Source organism: Melanerpes formicivorus, unplaced genomic scaffold (assembly GCF_026170545.1).
Source record: "Melanerpes formicivorus ecotype bairdi unplaced genomic scaffold, bMelFor1.0.p_v2 SCAF_11, whole genome shotgun sequence".
Lineage (NCBI taxonomy): Eukaryota > Metazoa > Chordata > Aves > Piciformes > Picidae > Melanerpes > Melanerpes formicivorus.
Window position 1 is genome coordinate 20064061 of NW_027142363.1, and position 22330 is coordinate 20086390.

General features: G+C 46.7%; 1 protein-coding gene across 1 annotated transcript in view; it reads left to right on the forward strand.

Moving 5' to 3' along the window:
• The window catches only part of PHEX (phosphate regulating endopeptidase X-linked), a 117099-nt gene that overhangs the window by 81820 nt on the left and 12949 nt on the right, over positions 1 to 22330 (forward strand). The window contains exons 15-19 of the mRNA XM_068144785.1: positions 1126 to 1229; positions 7450 to 7508; positions 11781 to 11835; positions 17562 to 17629; positions 20634 to 20764. Of these exons, the coding sequence (XP_068000886.1) occupies positions 1126 to 1229; positions 7450 to 7508; positions 11781 to 11835; positions 17562 to 17629; positions 20634 to 20764 (417 nt within the window). The remainder of the gene's footprint in view (positions 1 to 1125; positions 1230 to 7449; positions 7509 to 11780; positions 11836 to 17561; positions 17630 to 20633; positions 20765 to 22330) is intronic.

The window sequence follows — 22330 nt, forward strand, 5'->3', positions numbered from 1 at the left end:
TGAATGCCATCCCACTGGATTCTGCCCATCTGTGCAGCCGGTCGAGGTCCCTCTACAGAGCCCTTCTACCCTCTAACTAACATCTGCTCCTAACTTGGTGCCATCTGCAAACTTGCTGATGACTGACTCAACCCCCTCATCCAGATCATCAATGAAGATGTTAAAGAGGATGGGGCCCAGCACTGATCCCTGGGGGACACCACTGGTGACTGGCCGCCAGCTGGATGTGGCACCGTTCACCACCACTCTCTGGGCCCGGCCCTCCAGCCAGTTCCTAACCCAGCACAGAGTGCAGTGGTCCAAGCCATGAGCTGACAGCTTAGCCAGCAGTTTGCTGTGGGGGTGTCAAAGGCCTTGCTGAAGTCCACGTAGACCACATCCACAGGCCTCCCCACGTCCACCTGACGGGTCACCTGATCATAGAAGGAGATCAGCTTGGAGTCATCTTGCCAGAGAACAGCAACAAACACTGAAGCAGAGCATAATTAATTGAGAGCCATCCTGTGATCCTCAGATGTAAATGCAAGTGATCCTCAGTGGAAATGTGCCAGGCTGCACTTCCTGGGACCCAGGTTCTCCCATGGCTCTGTATGGAATCTCTGTTCAGAGTTGTACGTGTACCAGCTGCTGTGTCATGGTGAAATGGATTGATTCTTAGATTCATAGAATGGTTTAGGCTGGAAGAGACCTTAAAGATCATCTAATTCCAACCCTCCTGCCATGGGCAGGGGCACCTTCCACCAGCCCAGGTTGCTCAGGGCCTCATCCAACCTGGCATTCAGGGAGGGGGCATCCCTGAGCAACCTGTTCCAGTGTCTCACTACCCTCACTGGAAAGAATTTCTTCCTAATCTCCAGTCTAAATCTGCTCTCCTCAAGCTTCATTCCATTCCCTCTCATCCTATCACTACAAGCCCTGGTTAAAAGTCCCTTCTCAGCCTTCTTATTAGACCCCTTTGAGGTCCTGGAAGGCTGCTCTGACGTCTCCCCAGAGCCTTCCTACTGAGTGTGAAAATATTGCTTGCTTTGATAACACCCCCAAAAAATCAGGTGATTATCTTGCTGCATGTCATCTTTTTGTTTCTTTAGATGTGTTTTAATGGTGTCTGTGCTTTCTCTCTAACAGCTGAAGTTTACAGAAAGTGATTACTTTGGCAACGTGTTGCAAACTCGCAAGTACGCAGCCCAGTCCGATTTCTACTGGCTTAGAAAAGAAGTCCCCAAAACAGAGTGAGTAGACAAAAAAGGCAATTCCCCCATAATCATCTAACAATAGTTTTTGCAGCTAAACAGTGTGCCCAGGTGGCCAAGAAGGCCAATGACATCCTTTCCTGCATCAGCAATAGCGAGGCCAGCAGGAGCAGGGAAGTCATTCTGCCCTGTGCTCAGCACTGGTTAGACCACACCTTGAGTACTGTGTCCAGTTCTGGGCTTCTCAATTTAAGAAGGACATTGAGATACTTGAACCTGTCCAGAGAAGGGTAATGAGGCTGGGGAGGGGTCTGGAGCACAGCCCTGTGAGGAGAGGCTGAGGGAGCTGGGGTTGCTTAGCCTGGAGAAGAGGAGGCTCAGGGGAGACCTTATTGCTCTCTACAACTACCTGGAGGGAGGTTGTAGCCAGGTGGGGGTTGGTCTCTTCTCCCAGGCAGCCAGCACCAGAACAAGAGGACACAGTCTCAAGCTGTGCCAGGGGAGGTTTAGGTTGGATGTTAGGAAGAAGTTCTTCCCAGAAAGAGTAATTGGCCATTGGAATGGCTCTGGAAGTGTTTAAAAAGAGACTGGATGAGGCACTTGGTGCCATGGATTAGTTGATTAGATGGTGTTGTGTGACAGGTTGGACTTGATGATTTCAAAGGTCTTTTCCAACCTGGTTAATTCTGTATTCTGTAAATTATACACTTTACAGATTATTTGGTTTGTTTCTTTTTCCCCAGAGTACAGGGCAGAATGACTTCCCTGCTCCTGCTGGCCACACTCTTCCTGATGCAGGCAGGATGCCATTGGCCTTCTTGGCCACCTGGGCTATTAATTTATGTTTTGACAGAATTATATACACAGCTCTGTATTAGGATGCAGAGAGACTAGGTATCCCCCCTTCCCCTAGTCATTCAGAAGCTCCTGTGGATATTTTCTTTGGTAAGTTCTAGGTATCCCTCTTCTGGTGCACAGTAGTGGTGTGCTTGAAGCTGATATTTAATTGAATGAATTAAAAAGAAAGGAAGAGAAAAAAAAAAAAGAGGGGTAATTGAATCTCAATTAAAAATGGATTATATCTCCTGGTCACAGTTAGAATTTGGAATGAGCCAGCAGGGATTTATGGAATAAATTGTCTATGAATGGAAGCATTAAGTAAGAGATGCTATTTTCAGTCCTAGTAGCAATCAGCATTGTTAGTTACCTGCTGTTGATCGCTGTGGTGTGGAGTAAGGCACACTACCATTCACATACATTGCTTGCTATTTGTAAACAGGAGAGGGCAGGTTGTGTCACACACTGTCATGAAACACAGGAGAGGGAATCAGTCTCTTCTCCTCCTGGTGGGTAATCAAATCCTTCAGATGCAAATGAGAAACCTAAACAGACCTTAATTAGTCTAATCATGCTACTTAAAAATAACTCCTCCTACACAGGGACTTCGACATTGCTGCTGCTTAGCTCCTGTGGTGGTGTTTCACAGGGTCACAGGATGTTAGGGGTGGGAACGGACCTCTGGAGACCTTCCAGTCCAACCCCCCTGCTAGAGCAGGACCATAGAATCCAGCACAGCTTGCACAGGAACACAACCAGATGGGTCTGCAAAGTCTCCAGAGAAGGAGACTCCACAACCCCTCTGTGCCTCTATGGGACACCTTCTGGCCTGGGGGATCCCAGTGTGAATTTTGCTCTTTCTTTTTAATTCATCATCCTATGGGACACCTTCTGGTCTGGGGGATCACAGTGTGATTTTTGCTCTCTTTCCTTTTTCTTCATCATCCTATGGGACACCTTCTGGCCTGAGGGATCCCAGTGTGATTTTTGCTCTCTTTCCTTTTTCTTCATCATCCTATGGGACACCTTCTGGCCTGAGGGATCCCAGTATGATTTTTGCCCCCCTTCCTTTGTCATCACAGCCACGTGCTCTGCTTTCTCTGAGGCTGGTGGTAACCCCCAAATGAGCCCTGCAGGGGTTTATTCTACCTTTGTACCTGCTCAATGCTATGTAAGCATCTGAAAGTGATGTCACACGATCTGCTTTTGCTGTATTTGCTGAGAGGTACCAAGGCACAGAGAGTCATATATGATAAACCAGTAACTCCCACCCAGCAGCCTGAGGCATGTTAAATCTGGCTTTCAAAATACCATCACTTGCTATGTTTTAACTATCAGATGCTGATGCTTTTGCTTCTCTTTTCCCTTTCCCCTCCCCTTTTCCTCTTTTTCCACTTTTTCTTTTCTCCCTTTTCCCCCCTTTCCTCCTTTTTCTTTTTCCTTTCCCGCCTTTATTCCTTTTCCCCTCTTTATTCCTTTTCCCCTCTTTATTCCTTTTCCCACCTTTATTCCTTTCCCCCCCTTTATTTTCTTTTCCCCCTTTTATTCTTTCCCCCCCTTTATTCCCTTTCCCCCCCTTATTCCTTCCCCCCCTTTATTTCTTTCCCCTCCCTTATTCCTTTCCCCTCCCTTATTCCTTTCCCCTCCCTTATTCCTTTCCCCTCCCTTATTCCTTTCCCCTCCCTTATTCCTTTCCCCTCCCTTATTCCTTTCCCCTCCCTTATTCCTTTCCCCCCCCTTATTCCTTTCCCCCCTTATTCCTTTCCCCCCTTATTCCTTTCCCCTCCCTTATTCCTTTCCCCTCCCTTATTCCTTTCCCCCCCTTACTCTTTCCCCCCCTTACTCTTTCCCCCCCTTATTCTTTTCCCCCCCTTATTCTTTTCCCCCCTTATTCTTCCCCCCTTATTCTTTTTCCCCCCCTTATTCCTTTTCCCCCCCTTATTCCTTTTCCCCCCTTATTCCTTTTCCCCCCCTTATTCCTTCCCCCTTATTCCTTTTCCCCCCTTTATTCCTATCCCCCCCTTTATTCCTATCCCCCCCTTATTCCTATCCCCCCCTTATTCCTTTCCCCCCCTTATTCCTTTCCCCCCCTTATTCCTTCCCCCCCCTTATTCCTTTCCCCCCCCTTATTCCTATCCCTATCCCCCCCTTATTCCTTTCCCCCCCTTATTCCTTCCCCCCCTTATTCCTTCCCCCCCTTATTCCTTCCCCCCCTTATTCCTTTCCCCCCCTTATTCCTTTCCCCCCCTTATTCCTTTCCCCCCCTTATTCCTTTTCCCCCCCTTATTCCTTTTTCCCCCCTTATTCCTTTTTCCCCCCTTATTCCTTTTCCCCCCCTTATTCCTATCCCCCCCTTATTCCTTCCCCCCCTTATTCCTTTTTTCTTTCCCCTGCTTTCCCTTATTTCCTTTTTTATTTTCTGCCCTTTTCCCATTCCCTCTTTTTCCTTTCCCTCTTTTTTCCTTCTTTCCCTTTTTTCCTTTTTCTCATCCCCCTTTTTTCCCTTTTTCTATTCCCTTTGCCCTTTCTTCTTTTTCCCTTTTTTCTTCGTATTTCCTTTTTTCTTCCCCCCTTTTTTTCCATTTTCCCCTTTTCCCCTTCTTCCCTCTTTCCCCTCTTTTTTGCTTTTTTTTTTTCCTTTTCTCTCCCTTTTTTTTTCCATTTTCCCTCTTTTTTTCCCCCTCCCCCTTTTCCCCTGTTTTTCTTCCCCACCCTTTTTCCTCTTTTTTTTTTTTTCTTCTTTCAAGCTTTTCTGTTTCACAGAACTCCACAGACCTTTGGTCTACACTGAAGCATGGCACTGTGTTAATAAAGAATTACCCTTGGGGTTTTCTTTCTATTTGCTTCATTTCTTCTCTTCCTTAGTTCAACAGCTTCCAGGATAACATTTCTATTTAGAGGTAGATATCATAAGATGGTGCAAGCTGTGAAGTGGAAAAAAAAATAAAGATAAATAAGAAAATTAGTGTTTTGAGGAAATAAGCTTCCAGATAGTAAAGTAATAGTAGCCCTAAAGTGTAAAGCACTCTATTCATTCAGCAGAGAGTGCAGATTTCTCAGCAACAGCATTTCAGACTGGATCCACACTCCTCAGCACAGTAACCTACATGGAACAATCAAAAGGATGGTTCCTTCCAAGCAGCAGGAAAACCCCACCAGGCAGAGAAGCTGAAGGATACAAGACAAAGCAAGGGGGAAATGTCAATATCAAAGTGGAAAGAAGTCATTCTGGAAATGCATCAGTTTTATAAGCTAAAAAGAGGAAGAAACATCCCCCAAAGCAGGAGTAATTGCAACCATTCTTTGTTCTCCCTTCTGCTCCCTCCCTCCCTCCCTAGCTGTTATCTGCCTCACAGGGAAAAGGAGAGTGGAGGGAATCAAGGGAGGCATTGCTCAGGGCATGGATGGAGGGAGGGATGTACATGTCCCGGCAGGTAGCATGAGTCTGTGACAACACATTGGGGTACCAGAGCTGCCTGCTCTATCAGTCCTGGGAGGGCAGCCTCCACCATCAGCGCTGCAGCTGCAGGATGTGCAGCTTGCTGGCCCCACTGCCTGTTTTAGATGCCAGCTGCAAGTCCTAACAGCTGGCTTGGGAGATGGCTGCTGTCTTCACAGCTGGCTCTATCAAACCAAAGAAAAACTGCTCAGGTATCAGGAGAGACCCTTATGAAAGGGATTTTGTGGCAGGAGCTGAGAGATATTATGCACAGAACAGCCCAGGTTGGATTGCAGCCCAGGTTGGATGGAGAGGGCTGAACAAAGCAGGGGGAGCATAAGGAGGAAGGGGACAAGGTGTGAAGACAATTATAATAACCCAGGTGAGACATGACTAGAGCAGATTGAGGGGAAAGGCAGAGCATGGGGAAGTGAGAGCCAGGTGGAAGGAAAGATAAAAAGGACAATCAGAGTTTCATATCCATCCATGCAGGCACACATACAAATATACACACAGTGTGTGTACATTGAAACAGACACAGTATCACAGTACATTAGGGGTTTGAAGGGGCCTCCAGAGATCATCCAGTCCAACCCCCTTGCCAGAGCAGGAGCACCCAGGGTGGTCTGCACAGGAATGCATCCAGGTGGGTTTGGAAAGTCTCCAGAGAAGGAGGCTCCACAACCTCTCTGGGCAGCCTGGTCCAAGGCTCTGGCACCCTCACTGTAAAGAAGTTTCTCCTCATGTTGAGCTGAAACCTTCTCTGTTCCAGTTTGTATCCATTGTTCCTTGGCTTACTACTGCACACCACTGAAAAGAGCTTGGTCCCCTCCACTTGACACTCACCCCTCAGATATTGACAAACACTGATCAGATGCCCTCTCAGCCTTCTCTTCTCCACACTAAACAGCCCCAGGGCTCTCAGTCTCTCTTCACATGGGAGATGCTCAAGTCCCCTAGTCATCCTCCTGGCTCTCTGTTGGACTCTCTCCAGCAGGTCTCTGTCTCTCTCATGGAATACAGGAGTAACCAGGTTGGAAAAGACCTTGAAGATCATCCAGTCCAACCTATCACCCAACACCATCTAATCAGCTAAACCGTGGCACTGAGTGCCTCATCCATTCATTGAACTGGAGAGCCCAAAACTGGACACAGTATTGCAGGTGTGGTCTCAGCAGGGCAGAGTAGAGGGGGAGAAGAACCTCCCTAGCCCTGCTGGACATTACAAAATGCTCTCCTCTAACTTCAAAAGGGCGTTCCTCCATATGTATTTGAAAGATACCCTAAGGGACTTCTCACAGCTACTATCAATGCTGCAGCCTCTGTCGGGTGAGCTTCACTTTGTCAGCACAGCAGACCTCAAGCACAGTGGACACTTAGAAATAAAACATATTAGGTTATAGGAAGCTTTACAATCACCCTCACTTGGAATTAAAACACATTAGGTAATAGGAAGCTTGGCAATCACCCTCAGTCAGAAATAAAACATATTAGGTAATAGGAAGCTTAACAATCACTCTCACTTAGAAATAAAACACATTAGGTAATAGGAAGCTTACCAATCACTGAGAAATAAAACACATTAGGTAATAGGAAGCTTAGCAATCAGCCTCACTTGGAAATAAAACAAATTAGGTAATAATAAGCTTAACCATCACTCACACTTAGAAATAAAAGATATTAGGTAATAGGAAGCTTACCAATCACTCTCACTCAGAAATAAAATACACTAGGCAATAAGAAGCTTAACAACCACTCCTGTTGATTGTGGGTGCTTAAAATAAAGCCATTAGAGAATAGGTTTCAATGTTCCAGAAAGTGTGGGTAGCATCTGTTTAAATGGAGAAATACTTAAGCTTTATATGCATCCCAGGCCTTTTGACATTTTTGCTTCCTTCCACTGAGTTCTCTTTTTATCTGTGTTCCTTCTGTTCATAAAGATGTAAATGTACTGACAGCCAATTTCTTTTACTCTTATTACAGGTGGTTTACAAGCCCAACTACCGTCAATGCTTTTTATAGTGCATCTACCAACCAGATCAGTGAGTATCTGACTTCTCCTTATAAAGCTCCTCTTTGGGAAATGTGTGTCTTGAGCTTCAGAGAATCACAGAATTGTCAGGGTTGGAAGGGACCCCAAGGATCATCCAGTTCCAACCCTCCTGCCATGGGCAGGGACACCTCACACTACAGCAGATTGCTCACAGCCACATCCAGCCTGGCTGCAAAAACCTCCAGGGATGAGGCTTCCACCACCTCCCTGGGCAACCTGTGCCAGTGTCTCACCTCCCTCATGGGGAAGAATTTCTTCCTAAAGTCTGATGTAAATCTGTCCTCCTCTAGTTTGGATCCATTCCCCCCAGTCCTATCACCAACCAACCTCTTGAGAAGTCCCTCCCCAGCTTTCTTGTAGCCCCCTTCAGATACTGGAAGCTCACAATAAGGTCACTTCCAACCCCTTCCATTCTGTAACTCTATGGAAAAAAAAGAATGGAATAGAGGCTGCAAAGAGCTGCCAAAATTATTTTTTGGTCTAGATGATCTCCAGAGGTCACTTCCAATAAGGTCTCCCTGGAGTCTTCTCTTCCCCAGACTGAAAAACTCCAACTCTCTCAGCCTGTCCTCATAGGAGAGGTGCTCCAGACCTTTGAGGCAGAGAAAAGCAACACCCTGATGAGGTGTAAGGTTGAACAGATGCCTTGGATGATTATCTACTTTTGATACTATCTCTGTAAGTCCATACCCATGCTCTTAAGTCATTTGTGCTCGTACTGCACTGCTCTGGTCAAAGTCAGGAGGCCTCATTAGAGAGTTGCTTCGTTACATGCTACAGGAAGAAGATATCATCTACACCAGAAGCTGAAAATTAGATTTGAATTAGCATCTGTAGAGAAAAACAGCGCTGAGAGCTCACATTAGCCAAGAAGTATCCTCTTCACAGATAGCAGCATGCATTCATTGATGCTGTCAGCTGGCTGCTGCTGCTGGGAGTTGCAGGGGAGAGCTCTCATCACAGTGCTGTGGCCAGTGAGCCCGAGGGGGCCTTGTCTAGGGACACTTTCTCTGCCCTTAAGAACTAGGCTAATTGGAAGGTTATTGATGGAGTAGTTTCAAGTGCATGTTAAGTTTCCAGGAGGTTAATGAAAGTAACAGATTGGGGCTGAACACTTTCTGAGCCCTCTTGTTAAGGAAGTTTGAAGTGTTCTTAAGTCAGCCCTCGTTTTCAGTTTCCCCTACTTCCTACTCACCAGGATTCTCCTTTGATTCAATCATGCTCACAGGTGAGCTCATTACACCCATACTTTATTTGGTCTTCCCAAAATTCTTATATATAAATGTAGAAATAGGGGAACTTTGCAATTTTTTTTCCCCCTTCCCTCCCCTCATATGAGTGATGCTCCAATCTCTTAATCAGCAATGTGCTCTTGAGGCCAAGAAGGGCCAAATGCATTCTGGAGCAGATTAGAAGGGCTGTGGTGAGTAGGTCAAGAGAGGTTCTCCTCCTTCTCTACTCTGCCCTGGTGAGGCCACATCTGGAATATTGTGTCCAGTTCTGGGACACTCAGTTCAAGAAAGACCTTAGGGAGCTGCTTGAAAGAGTCCAGCACAGAGCCTCATGGAACATCTTCCTTAGGAGGAGAGACTGAGGGAGCTGAGGGCTCTTAAGCTTGGAGCAGACCTCCAGGGTGACCTCATTTATGTTGATAAATCTGTAAAGGCTGAGTGCCAAGAGGATGGAGCCAGGCTCTGCTCAGTGATGCCCAATGACAGCACAAGGGGCAGTGGTGGAAGCTGAGGCATAGGAAGTTCCATGGAAACAAAAGGAAACATTTTTCTCACTGTGAGTGTGACAGAGCCCTGAAGCAGGCTGCCCAGGGGGGTTGTGGAATCTCTTGCTCTGGAGATATTCCAACCCACCTGGATGTGTTCCTGTGTGACCTGCTCTAGGTGCTCCTGCTCTGGCAGGGGGTTTGGACTGGATGATCTCTCAAGGTCCCTTCCAGCCCCTGACATTCTGTGATCTATGGCAGATGGATTTGGATGGGGTCTGTAATAAGACAACACAGCTTTCTTTCTATGTGCTGATGGGTGAATAATGGCCTTGGCTGTAGAGTCAGAGCCTGAACTAGCAATAAAATGTATGGAGAGAGAGAGGTTTTCAGCCCATATTTGTCTTCTGGGGCTGAGGTGGGGGGGGAAAGGCATGTAAAGATGCAATGCAGGCTAAATTTATTGTGAAGTGTTAGCTGAAAGTACCTTCCCAGTGCCTGTAGCTCCTCCTTAAGATGTGAAATTCTCTGCAGTCTGGCTGTCTCCTTCAGATCAGCCCTTTGCTTGCTTGAACTCCAGTGGCATATGAATAATGCTATTAGCATTTGTTGTTTCTACAGCCTGCTATAAACTGGCTGAGTTTTGTCAGTATTTCTTTTAGGTGCAATATGCCAACCAAGCAAGAAACAGACTTCACAAGGGAATTGCCTAAACTGAGAGGATTCAAAACAGCACACACACACAAAGAAAAATAAACCAAAACTGGCTGCCCAGAGAGGTTGTGGAGTCTCTTTCTCTGGAGACTTTCAAAACCAACCTGGATGTGTTCCTGGGCAGCCTGTGCTAGATGCTCCTGCTCTGGCAGGGGGGATGATCTCTGAAGGTCCCTTCCAGCCCTTAACATTCTGTGATTCTGTGATCTATCTCAATTTCAAGGAGATTCTAGGTCTAGGACGTTGGTTTGGGTTGGATGGGACCTCCAAAGGTCATCCAGTCCAACACCCTTGCAGTCAGCAGGGACATCCTCCACCAGATCAGGTTGTTCAGAGTCTAGTTACAGCCTGAGCTTGAATATCTCCAGGGATAGGGCCTGGGCAACCTGTTCCAGTGTTCCAGCACCCTCATGGTACAGAAGTTTTTCCTAACATCCAATCTCAATCTTCTGTTCTCTAATTTCAAACCATTGCCCCTCACCCTCTCACTGCAGGCCTTTGGAAACAGTCCCTCTGCAGCCCTTTCAACTATTAGGTCTCCCTGGAGCCTTCTCTTCTCCAGGCTAAACAACCCCAGCTCCCTCAGCCTGTCCTCATAGCAGAGGTGCTCCAGCCCCTTGATGATTTTTGTGGCCTTCCTCTGAACCCCCTCCATCAGGTCCAAGTCCTTCCTGTGTGGAGGGCTCCATAGCTGGATGCAGTACTCCAGGCGAGGTCTCACTAGAGCAGAGCAAGTGGCAGAATCATCTCTCTCCATCTGCTGGCCATGCTTCCTTTGAATTCTTCTCATCTGATGCTGTGGGGAGAGGAACATTTGGGGTTAATGGACCCTAATGACTCCTTCATTAAATGGTCTCTTTGAAATGTTCAAAAATGAGGTTCTTGAGGTTCAGATTTCGAAGCAACCAGGCAGCAGAGTTCAGACTAAATTTCCAGCTCTTAACACCAGCTCTTAACCTAGTGTGCTTACAGGCAATTTTCATCAGGTTGCATGAGTGTCCCATTGCTGTGAGATGTTTAAAAACACTATGGGAGGCAAAGAGAGTTAGATTAGGAGAGCTTTGCCCTTGACATTGATGCAGTTGTGTTTTGGAGCTCTGGAAAAGCAAATGATGACACACTTGAAACAACAAAACAGCATCTGGAGAAGTAAGGGGAAACAGCCACTCACAGAAAGTAAGTTTGGTGAGCAGATTCCTTGTAAGCTCATGGCAAAGAATCACAGAATGTCAGGGGTTGGAAGGGACCTCAGGAGATCATCCAGTCCAACCCCCCTGCCAGAACAGGAGCACCTAGAGCAGGTCACACAGGAACACATCCAGGTGGGTTTACAATACACTTCTTCATAGATGAGACATAAATTTTATCACTCTCCTGTCTCCTGCTGCACTGAAGCCTCTCTGAGCTAACACTTTCTGAATTCTTATTCCCTATTTATTGACTGTGGATCTGTTAACAAATCTGAGGGCAGCCCAATGGATTTCTGCATAGGAAACACTGAGTGGTTTTTTTCACAGGGACACTTGTGGTCTGGTTGATCACATAGGGTTAGGTGTAGGTTGGACTTTGTGATCTTGGAGGTCTCTTCCAACCTGGCTGATTCTGTGACTGAAATGAAGTTCTTGCAGTGCAGCATCTTCCTGCCTCAAGGAGGGAGGATCTCTGTTTCTTCTCCAAAATCTCTCTGCTGCTCCTTAGGAAAAAATCTCTCTAGCTAAACTTTCCTGAAACTAAAGGAAAAAGTTTGTTTCAATTCCAAACCCTTGGGCTGCCTTGGATGAGAGACTTCACTATTACTGTTTTGTTCTGTTTGGTTTCTTCCTATTGCAGGATTCCCAGCAGGAGAACTGCAGAAGCCTTTCTTTTGGGGAACAGAATATCCTAGGTAAGTGCTGCACTGGGGAACCTCATACACTTGGAATGTGTCTGAGGAATAAGGGATTACTGATACAAGGAATAAGAGGGAAAAGCATAGGAAATACATAGGGGCAAAGAAAAGGTGATGGGGATGAAGGCTGTGCTGCTGAGGATGGCCAAAAGGCAGTGTCCAGCAATGCTGTGTTGCCCTTCTGTAGGGAACACTTGGCCCTTGGTATTGTTTGTTCTTCCCTGCTTTTAATAGTGAAAATGAACAAACTTTGAAAATACATAGAGGCAAAGAAAAGGTGATGGAGATGAAGGCTGTGCTGGTGAGGATGGCCAAAAGGCAGTGCCCAGCAATGCTGTGTTGCCCTTCTGTAAGGGCAACTTGGCCCTGGGTATTGTTTGTTCTTCCCTGCTTTTAATACTGAAAAAAACAGACTTTGAGAACTGCTCCTTTGTGCACTAACTTTTCTTCCCCTTGGGAGCTGCCTGTGTTGCTGCTGCCTTAAACTGATGACTGATTTCTCACAGGAATTGCTGATTAAGTGCACCTAAGTGGAAGTGTTTCCATGCTGTAGCCTGCAGATGCAGGAGTGTGCAGGTGTTACAAGCAGCTGTAAATCAGGTAGCAGAACAGAAGTGAATGCCCTCAGAAGCCATTTAGCATCAGTTTATTGTTCACTTTCTGCTAAACCCCAAGCTGAACAGTTGGCCTTAGCCTCTGCCTGTTGAGGTCATGACAATACAACACATAAGGGGCACAATGTTTTTAGCTCCAACTCATTAGTTCTAGCCCTGCTGGGCAGACTTTATTGCTCTCTACAGCTATCTGAAGGGAGGTTGTAGCCAGGTGGGGGTTGGTCTCTTCTCCTTCTGTGAAAGAAGAAGTGTTCAAAAAGGGATTGGATGTGGCACTTGAAGTCATGGTTTAGTTAGTCATGAGGTGTTGGGTGATAGGTTGGACTTGATTCTCTGAGGTCTTTTCCAGCCTTATTAATTCTATGATTCTAAGAGGACACAGTCTCAAGCTGCGCCAGAGGAGATTTAGGCTGGATGTTAGGAAGAAATTCTTTACAGAAAGAGAGATTTGGCCATTGGAATGTGCTGCCCAGGAAGGTGGTGGAGTCACCATCACTGGAAGTGTTTAAAAAGAGACTGGATGAGGCACTCAGTGCCATGGTTTGGTTGCTTAGATGGTGTTGGGTGATAGCTTGGACTTGATGATCTGAAAGGTTTTCTCCTACCTGGTTAATTCTGCATTCTGGAATTTAAGAGTGAGTTTTAGCAAGACAGTAGAACAAACAAAAGCTAACAGTAAAAGATTGGAAGTACATTTTTGAAGGGTTCTGTGCAATTTTCTAGTTGAATAATTGAGCATGGGTTCACTGTTAATGCTCCTAAGCATGAAATGGTGGTTTAGCAAGGCTAGAGATTCAGCCTTAAGTTCTTTTCTACACAGTTGATCTGTGCAGACAGGACTGGATGACCTTTGGAGGTCCCTTCTGGCCTTGAACATTCTATGACTCTATAATTCTTTGATTCTGTGATTGTGATTCAATGACTCTATATACTGGTAAGGTGATATTGCTGGAGCTCCTCTCCTATGAGGACAGGCTGAGAGAGTTGGGCTGTTCAGTTTGCAGAAGAGAAGGCACTGAGGAGACCTTACTGTGACCTTCCATTATCTGAATGGGGCTACAAGAAAGCTGGAGAGGGACTTTTGAGGGTGTCAGGGAGTGATAGGACTGGGAGGAATGGAACAAAACTAGAAATGTGTAGATTCAGATTGAATGTTAGGAAGAATGGATCCAAGCTAGAGGAGGGAGGTTTAGATTAGACATTAGGAAGAAGTTGTTCCCCATGAGGGTGGTGAGACACTGGCACAGGTTGCCCAGGGAGGTGGTGGAAGCCTCATCCCTGGAGGTTTTTGCAGCCAGGCTGGATGTGGCTGTGAGCAACCTGCTGTAGTGTGAGGTGTCCCTGGCCATGGCAGAGGCACTGGAACTGGATGATCCTTGGGGTCCCTTCCAACCCTCACAATTCTGTGAATATTTCCACATGCATAAGAGATTGCCTGGGCAGGGCCATGTGCTGCTGTAGCTGAGGAAGAATAATTATAGGTCACAGATTTAATTTGGGGAAAACCACTGCTTCTCTGCAGTTCAATAGCTTTCTATTTTGGGGCACAATAAGACTTTGAGAAGTTTCTGGTGGCACTCTCTGGAAGTTATTTTGCAGTTCCATAAAGCCAACCAGTAGTGAAACAGATCCTTAATAAATCTTTGTTTAAAAAGAAGAAGAAGAAATGCAGACTTTTCAGAATAGAATAGAATAGAATAGAATAGACCAGGTTGGAAGAGACCTTGAGATCATCGAGTCCAACCTATCATCCAATGCCATCTAATCAACTAAACCATGGCACCAAGTGCCTCATCCAGGTTCTTATTAAACACTTCCAGTGATGGTGACTCCACCACCTCCCTGGGCAGCACATTCCAATGGCCAATTATTCTTTAGGTGAAGAATTTCTTCCTAACATCCAGGCTAAACCTCTCCTGGTGCAGCTTGAGACTGTGTCCTCTTGTTCTGTCGCGGTTGCCTGGGAGAAGACTCCCTTCAGGGAGTTGTAGGCAGCAAGAAGGTCTCCCCTGAGCCTCCTCTTCTCCAGGCTAAACACCTCCAGCTCCCTCAGCCTCTCCTCACAGGGCTGTGCTCCAGACCCCTCCCCAGCCTTGTTGCCCTTCTCTGGACACCTTCCAGCAGCTCAACATCTTTCTTGAATTGAGGAGCCCAGAACTGGACACAGGACTCAAGGTGTGGCCTAACCAGTGCTGAGCACAGGGCAGAATGACTTCCCTGCTCCTGCTGGCCACACTCTTCCTGATGCAGGCCAGGATGCCTTTGGCCACCTTTTGGCCACCTGGGCACTCTGCTGGCTCATGTTCAGCCTACTGTCAACCAGTACCCCCCAGGTCCCTCTCTGCCTGGCTGCTCTCCAGCCACTCTGTCCCCAGCCTGTAGCACTGCAGGGGTTGTTATGGCCAATGTGTTTGTCATCTTCCAATCAGGATGTGTCCTTGCAAACAGGAAATTTGGCAATGTTAGTAGAGAGAGACTGGCACTCAATTTAGCAACTAATGAAGCTGCATTCAAAGAGAATTCTTGGGAGCCAGGTGGCTTTCTAAGTGGTAACTGAGGATAGAAGAAAGTCCTTTCTTGTCAAAGGTGAACTTCTGTTCTGTTGTGGTTACTGCAGATCTGTTCCCAGCTTTTCCTTCTGAAAAGCTTCCTTTGTAGCCCAACCTTGTGCCGCAGCAATAGAACTGTAGCTCTCTCAAAGAGTTCTGTTTTGCTCCTTTCCCTTCTTTAAAGGTTACCCTTAGCTTAAATTGGTTTTGCTTGAATAGGTATCAAAATGAAATTTAGTAAACAAATGGAGCTGCTTTATATCAGGCAAGAGATTGCTTTTGTCCTTGAAATATTCTGCATCTGTTTCTTTGGTTAGTTTTCTGCCTGCTTAATAGAAACAGTACATGGCACTGGGACAGGAAAAAAATCATCACAAAGACATCAGCACTTGCTGGAAAACTGATTTTGCAAATATTTAACATTGGGTGGTGGTTTAGATTCCACTCCCAGCACAACCACCATAAAAGTGTTGCATGTGTTTGCATAAAGTGAAGTGATCAATTTATGCTTCACAGGATTTCACAGGCTCACAGGATGTTAGGGGTTGGAAGGGACATCAGGAGAGCTTCCAGTCCAACCCCCCTGCCACAGCAGGACCTTAGCACCGATCACACAAGAACACATCCAGACAGGCCTTGAAAGTCTCCAGAGAAGGAGACTCCACAATCTCCCTGGGCAGCCTGTTCCAGTGCTCTGTGACCCTCACAGTGAAGAAGTTCCTCCTCATGTTGAGGTGGAACCTCCTGTGTTGGAGTTTATATCCATTACACCTTGTCCTATAATGGGACACAACTGAGCAGAGCCTGTCCCCTCCCTCTTGACCCCCAGCCCTCAGATATTTATAAACATTCATTAAATCCCCTCTCAGTCTTCTCTTCTCCAGACTAAACAACCCCAGGGCTCTCAGTGTCTCCTCACCAGGCAGTGCTCCAGTCCCTTCAGCATCCTTGTAGCCCTGCCTTGGACTCTCTCCAGCAGATCCCTGTCCCTCTTGAACTGGGGAGCCCAGAACTGGATGCAATATTCCAGGTGAGGTCTCAGCAGGGCAGAGTAGAGGGGGAGGAGAACCTCCCTGGATCTGCTGGACACACTCCTCTCAATGCACTCCAGGATCTTATTGGCCTTCTTGGCCACCAGGGCACATTGCTGTCCCATGCAGAATTCTCAGGTCCTTCTCCACAGGGCTGCTCTCCAGCAGATCACCTCCCAACCTTCCCAGGTGCAGGACTCTGCACTTAGCCTTGTTGAACCTCATTAGGTTCCTCTCTGCCCAGCTCTCAGTTTGTCCAAGTCTCACTGAATAGTTGCACAGCCTTCAGGTGTCTCAGCCAAGCCTCCCAGTTTGGTGCAATCAGCTTCAGTCCATAAAATAAAGCACCATTCAAATGCCATTATTTGTAGTTAAAAGTCTCAAGTGCCAGATATATTGGAATAAAGACTTCAGAGTACTTGAGTCGGTAGCTTTCTAACAGTATGCTGAGCCTTTCCAGTCTCAGAAATTTCCCCTTTAATATGGGTTTAATATCTTTATTGATACTTTCCTTCTTTCATCCCTGCTTTCCCACATGCTTAACTTATTTGTAGGTAATGAGGCCAAGATAATTAATGATCTTTTCCTCTCCTGTTTCTCCACTGGATTAGATGGGCCTGTAGATGGTGTCCTGCTCCTGGGCAGGTACAGGGAAATTGGATAACCTCTCTTTATAAAACCAAAGGGAGATCTGTTTCATGCTCTACAAACAAGATTCAATCATTTGCAATTCTGTTTGTTGCTTGCCAGCAAAGAGTGATTGGAAATAGCACTTTGGAGGCCCACTGCAGCCTTTGATCTATTCTTTTGTTTCACAAAGTCATAGGATGGTAGGGGTTGGAAGTGAACTGTGGAGATCATCTAGTCCAAAGTATCAATTTGGAAGCTCTTTGCAGCCTTTGATCTATTCCTTATTTCACAGAGTCATAGCATGGTAGGGGTTGGAAGTGACCTCTGGAGATCATCTAGTCCAAAATATCATTTTGGAAGCCCATTGAAGCCTTTGATCTATTCTTTTTATCATGGAGTCATAGCATGGTAGGGGTTGGAAGTGATCTCTGGAGATCATCTAATCCAAAATATCTTTTTGGAAGCTCTTTGCAGTCTTTGATCCATTCCTTTTTTTCTCACAGAGTCATGCAATGGTAGGGGTTGGAAGTGATCTTATTGTGGCCTTCCAGTGTCTGAAGGGGGCTACAAGAAAGCTGGGGAGGGACTTCTGAGGGTGTCAGGGAGTGATAGGACTGGGGGAAAAGGAATAAAACTAGAGGTGGGTAGATTGAGATTAGACATTAGGAAGAAATTCTTCCCCATGAGGGTGGTGAGACACTGGCACAGGTTGCCCAGGGAGGTGGTGGAAGCCTCATCCCTGGAGGTTTTTGCAGCCAGGCTGGATGTGGCTGTGAGCAACCTGCTGTAGTGTGAGGTGTCCCTGCCCATGGCAGGGGGGTTGGAACTGGATGATCCTTGGGGTCCCTTCCAACCCTGACAGTTCTGTGATTCTGTGTGGTTGCTTCTTTGTGTTGCAGGTCATTAAGCTATGGTGCCATAGGAGTCATTGTTGGCCACGAGTTCACTCATGGATTTGATAGCAATGGTGAGTGCTTGTCTGCATGCTGCTCACTTCTGTGTGTGCCTTAGCTTTTGGGTGTATTTATTTTCCTTAAGTAATGCTGTGCTGTGTGAAAAGATACTGAGGTTGTCTTTATTAATTTAATTGTGTACAGTCTTTCTTGGCTGCACCTGGTATAAGTTTTGGTATAAGTTTGATGCTTTCTGTTTATTTCAAATGGAAACTAAAATCAGCAACAGAATCAGAAGGTCCTGATGGGGAGAGTGGGAAGGGTTAAAGGGATAACTTCTGATTCTTAAAAATCATAGAATCATTTAGGCTGGAAAAGACCTTGAAGATCATGGAGTCCAATCACTAACCTAACACTACCAAGTCTGCTCCTAAACCACATCTCTAAGCACCACATATACACACCTTTTAGATACCTCCAAGGACAATGCTTCAGCCCCTTCCCTGGCAGCCTTTTCCAGGCCATGGCAACCCTTTCAGTGGAAAAAAAAAATTCCTAAAGTCCAACCTAAACTTCCCCTGGATACATTCTTCTGTGGCCCACCCTTGGTGGACCTGCTTTGGCAGGAGGGTTGAACTCAATGATCTACAGAGGGCCCTTCCAACCCCTACCATTCTGTGATTCTGTCTACTGGACTAGAGGAAATGGTTACAAGCTGGGAATATCTGAGGGAGCTGGAGGTGTTCAGGCTGGACAAGAGGAGGCTGAGGAGAGCCCTCCTTGTCCTCCACAACTACCTGAAGGGAGGATGGAGTGAGGAGGGGGCAGCCTCTGCTCCTTGGTGGCGAGAGACAGGACTAGGGGAAATGGTTCCAAGCTGCAGCAGGGGAGGTTCAGGCTGGGTGTTAGGAAATATTTCTTCAGAGAAAGGTTTGTCAAACATTGGAATGTTCTGCCCAGGGCAGTGCTGGAGTCACCATCCCTGGAGGTGTTCAAGCAGTGTGTGGAGCTGGTGCTTAGGGCCATGGTTTAGTGTTGACCCTTCAGTGCTGGGTCAAAGGTTGGACTGGATGAGCTTGGAGGTCTCTTCCAACCAGATGTTTGCTGTGATTCTGTGTGCCTCTCTTTCCTGCAGTCATAAAGAAGCAAATCACAGAGCAAGGCTGCACCCACATGGGCAGCTCAACTTGCTTGCCAAAAAAGTCTAAACTGTGTCTTGTGTCTGACTGGCTGAAGAATAGATACTCTCCTACAGATGAGATGGGGCAGGGACTTGAGGCTGAATCTTCCCTGAACCACTCCTGTAACCCTCAGCCTGGGGAACAGGATGTACATATTCTTCTCCCTCCCTCCCTTCCTCCCTCCCTTCCCTCCCTTCCCTCCCTTCCCTCCCTTCCCTTCCTTCCCTTCCTTCCCTTCCTTCCCTTCCTTCCCTTCCTTCCCTTCCTTCCCTTCCTTCCCTTCCCTTTCCTTCCTGCTTGCCTTCCCTCCTTCCTTCCTCAGAATTCAAATGTTCTGATTTTGCTCCAAGGCAAAAAATAACTTGGAATCTTCAGAAGTTTCCATGAATTGGAATTCTTCTTTTTCTCTTTTTTTTGTCTTTTGTGTTGTTTTCTGGTCAAGTGTGCAATGAATTAATAATAAATTAGTTACCATCAGGTTTGCAGAACCAAAGACTTGTGGGCTGAGGATGAAAAATGCCCACAATTATGCTTTACAGGAGAGCTCCAGTGCCTCTTACAGTATGTAATTATCAAAGGTACTGGAGAACTCATTAGTCATCACTACTTTTCATGAAGACTGAAATGATGACAATAAATAGACTGCCAGCTTTTCACTACTGACTGGAGAGTGCTGAGGGAGCTGAGGTTGTTAAGCCTCAAGAAGAGAAGACTCCAGGGGGGGACCTTAGAGCTGCCTTCCAATACCTGAAGGAATCCTACAGGAAGGCTGAAGAGGGACTTTTCCTAAGGGTGTCTAGAGACAGGACAAGGGGGAATGGTTTGAAGCTGAGGGAGAATAGGGGTAGGCTGGATCTTAGGAAGAAATTCTTACAAGAGTGGTGATCTCTGGAATAGACTGCCCGGGCAGGTTGTGGATGCCTCTGCCCTGGGAGTGTTCAAGGCCAGGCTGGATGAGGCCTTGGGCAGCTGAGTCTAGTTGAGGGGTGTCCCTGCCCATGGTGGGGCAGTTGGAGCAGATGATCTCTGAGGACCCTTCCAACCTAAGCCATTCTATGATTTCACAGGATGTTAGGGGTTGGAAGGGACCTCTGGAGATTGAATCTAATCCCCTGCCAGAGCAGGACCATAGAATCCAGCACAGGTCACACAGGAACACATCCAGACAGGCCTTGAAAGTCTCCAGAGAAGGAGACTCCACAACCTCTCTGGGCAGCCTGTTCCAGTGTTCTGTGACCCCCCCAGTGAAGAAGTTCCTCCTCATGTTGAGGTGGAACCTCCTGTGCTGGACTTTATGTCCACTGCCCCTTGTCCTATCACAGGGAGCAAGTGAGTAGGGGCTGTCCCTTCCTTCCTGACCCCCAGCCCTCAGATATTTATAGACATTTATGAAATCCCCTCTCAGCCTTCTCCTCTCCAGACTAACCAGCCCCAGGGCTCTCAGCCTCTCCTCACCAGGCAGTCTTCAGTCCATTCAACATGCCTCTGTTGGACTCTCTCCAGCAGATCCCTGTCCCTCTTGAACTGGGGAGCCCAGAACTGGATGCAATATTCCAGGTGAGGTCTCAACAGGGCAGAGTAGAGGGGGAGGAGAACCTCCCTGGATCTGCTGGACACACTCTTCTCAATGCACCCCAGGACCCCATTGGCCTTCTTGGCCACCAGGGCACACTGCTGTCCCATGCAGAACTTGCTGTCCACCAGCACTCCCAGGTCCTTCTCCACGGGGCTTCTCTATGAAGATTCTTGCTCACTGATCTTATTCATTCTGAACCTACCTGAATACATTCACCTCTCATCTCTGTGCAGGTAGATGGAAAACCTGGAAGAGCTTGGGATTTTCTGCTATAAACCCACATTTGTCTAATTTCTTACTTTCTTTCTTTCTTTCTTTAAGGTCGGAAATATGACAAAAATGGAAATCTAGACCCATGGTGGACAAGTGACTCTGAAGAGAAATTTAAAGAGAAAACCAAATGTATGATTGATCAATACAGCAATTACTACTGGAAGAGAGCTGGCTTGCACGTAGGTAACACACCAGTGCTGCACTGAGTGTCTTGAGTCTGGGGTTTATGGAGCTGTCTTTTTATTAATCCCACCCTACTGGGGCTACCAACTTCATTCTGCAGAACAGATCTGTGATAACAAAATGGTGATAAAAGTTGTCTGTCAGATCTGAGGGGTGGGCTGGCTCTTTGCAGAAATCTTCTGAAGAGGGCCTGAGGGAGCTGGGACTGCTGCCTTGCCTTGCTTTGTCCTCTTGAGGTTTGTCTCTTCTATTGCTTATGCCTTTTTACTGAAGCTGGAGCTGTATTCTGTCTGAGATTAAGAACTTCCTTTTTACCTGACTTCTGAGATTAAGGACTTCCTTTCTACCTGGATTCTGAGATTAAGAGCTTCCTTTTTCACCTGAATTCTGAGATTAAGAACTTCCTTTTTACCTGAGCGGGGTCTCTAAATGCCAATGAATATGAAAGCTGGGGAGGGGCCTGGAGAATAAATCTAATGAAGGAGCTGGGGATGGTTAGTTTGGAGAAGAGGAGGCTGAGGGGAGACCTCCTTGCTGTCTATAACTGCCTGAAAGAACCTTGTGGAGAGGCTGGTGCTGGTCTCTTCTGACAGGTAATTAGTGATACAACAAGAGGGAATGGCCTTCAAGCTGTGTCTGGGTAGGTTTAGACTGGACATTAGGAAACATTTTTTCCCTGCAAGAGTGGTCAGGCATTGGCACAGGCTGCCCAGGGAGGTGGTGGAGTCCCCAAGCCTGGATGTGTTTCAAGGTGGTTTGGATGTGGTGCTTGAGGCTCTGGTTTAAGGGTGACCCTTGTAGAGTAGGGGTAATGGTTGGACTTGGTGATCCTGAGGCTCTTTTCCAACCTGAATGTTTCTGTGATTCTGTGTGATTAGCCCAGGTAAAATGCCACTGCCCACAGCCTGGTGGCAGGGTTAAACTACTTCTCCCCGTCAAGGGTTAGGCTGGATGATCTCTGGAGGTCCCTTCCAGCCTCTAGTATACTGTGATACTGTGATCAGTCCATCCTTTTTGGAATCAGAGGAAGAAGATGAAGCCTCTGCACAGGGCTGGTCTAATTACTGTGAGCAGAGCCTATTAAATGTCTTCTGAAGTCCCTAATAAAAACTGTGAGGTTAATAGCTTGGTTTATAGATTCCCTTAGCAAATCTGCCTGTTATTTATTACAGCCATCAAATGGATGCATAAACCCTCCTTTATTTCACACCTAGCTCTTGCTATTTCTTCCATGTGTGCATGCAGACTCAATTTGTAGTGCAAATGAAGGGAGTATGATAGCAGCAGCTCATCCAAAAGGACTGGAGAAATAAAGTGCCAGGGGATGGATGTCTTGGAGCCATGGGCTTCCCTGAAAAGGTGCACTAAATGCAAGTGTTCAAGTTCAAATTCAAGTTCAAGTTCAAATCCCAGACCTTCACAAATCACAGGCTCACAGGATGTTAGAGTTGGAAGGGACCCCAAGGATCATCCAGTTCTAAGCCCCCTGCCATGGGGGCTTAGACCTCACACTACAGCAGGTTGCTCACAGCCACATCCAGCCTGGCTGCAAAAACCTCCAG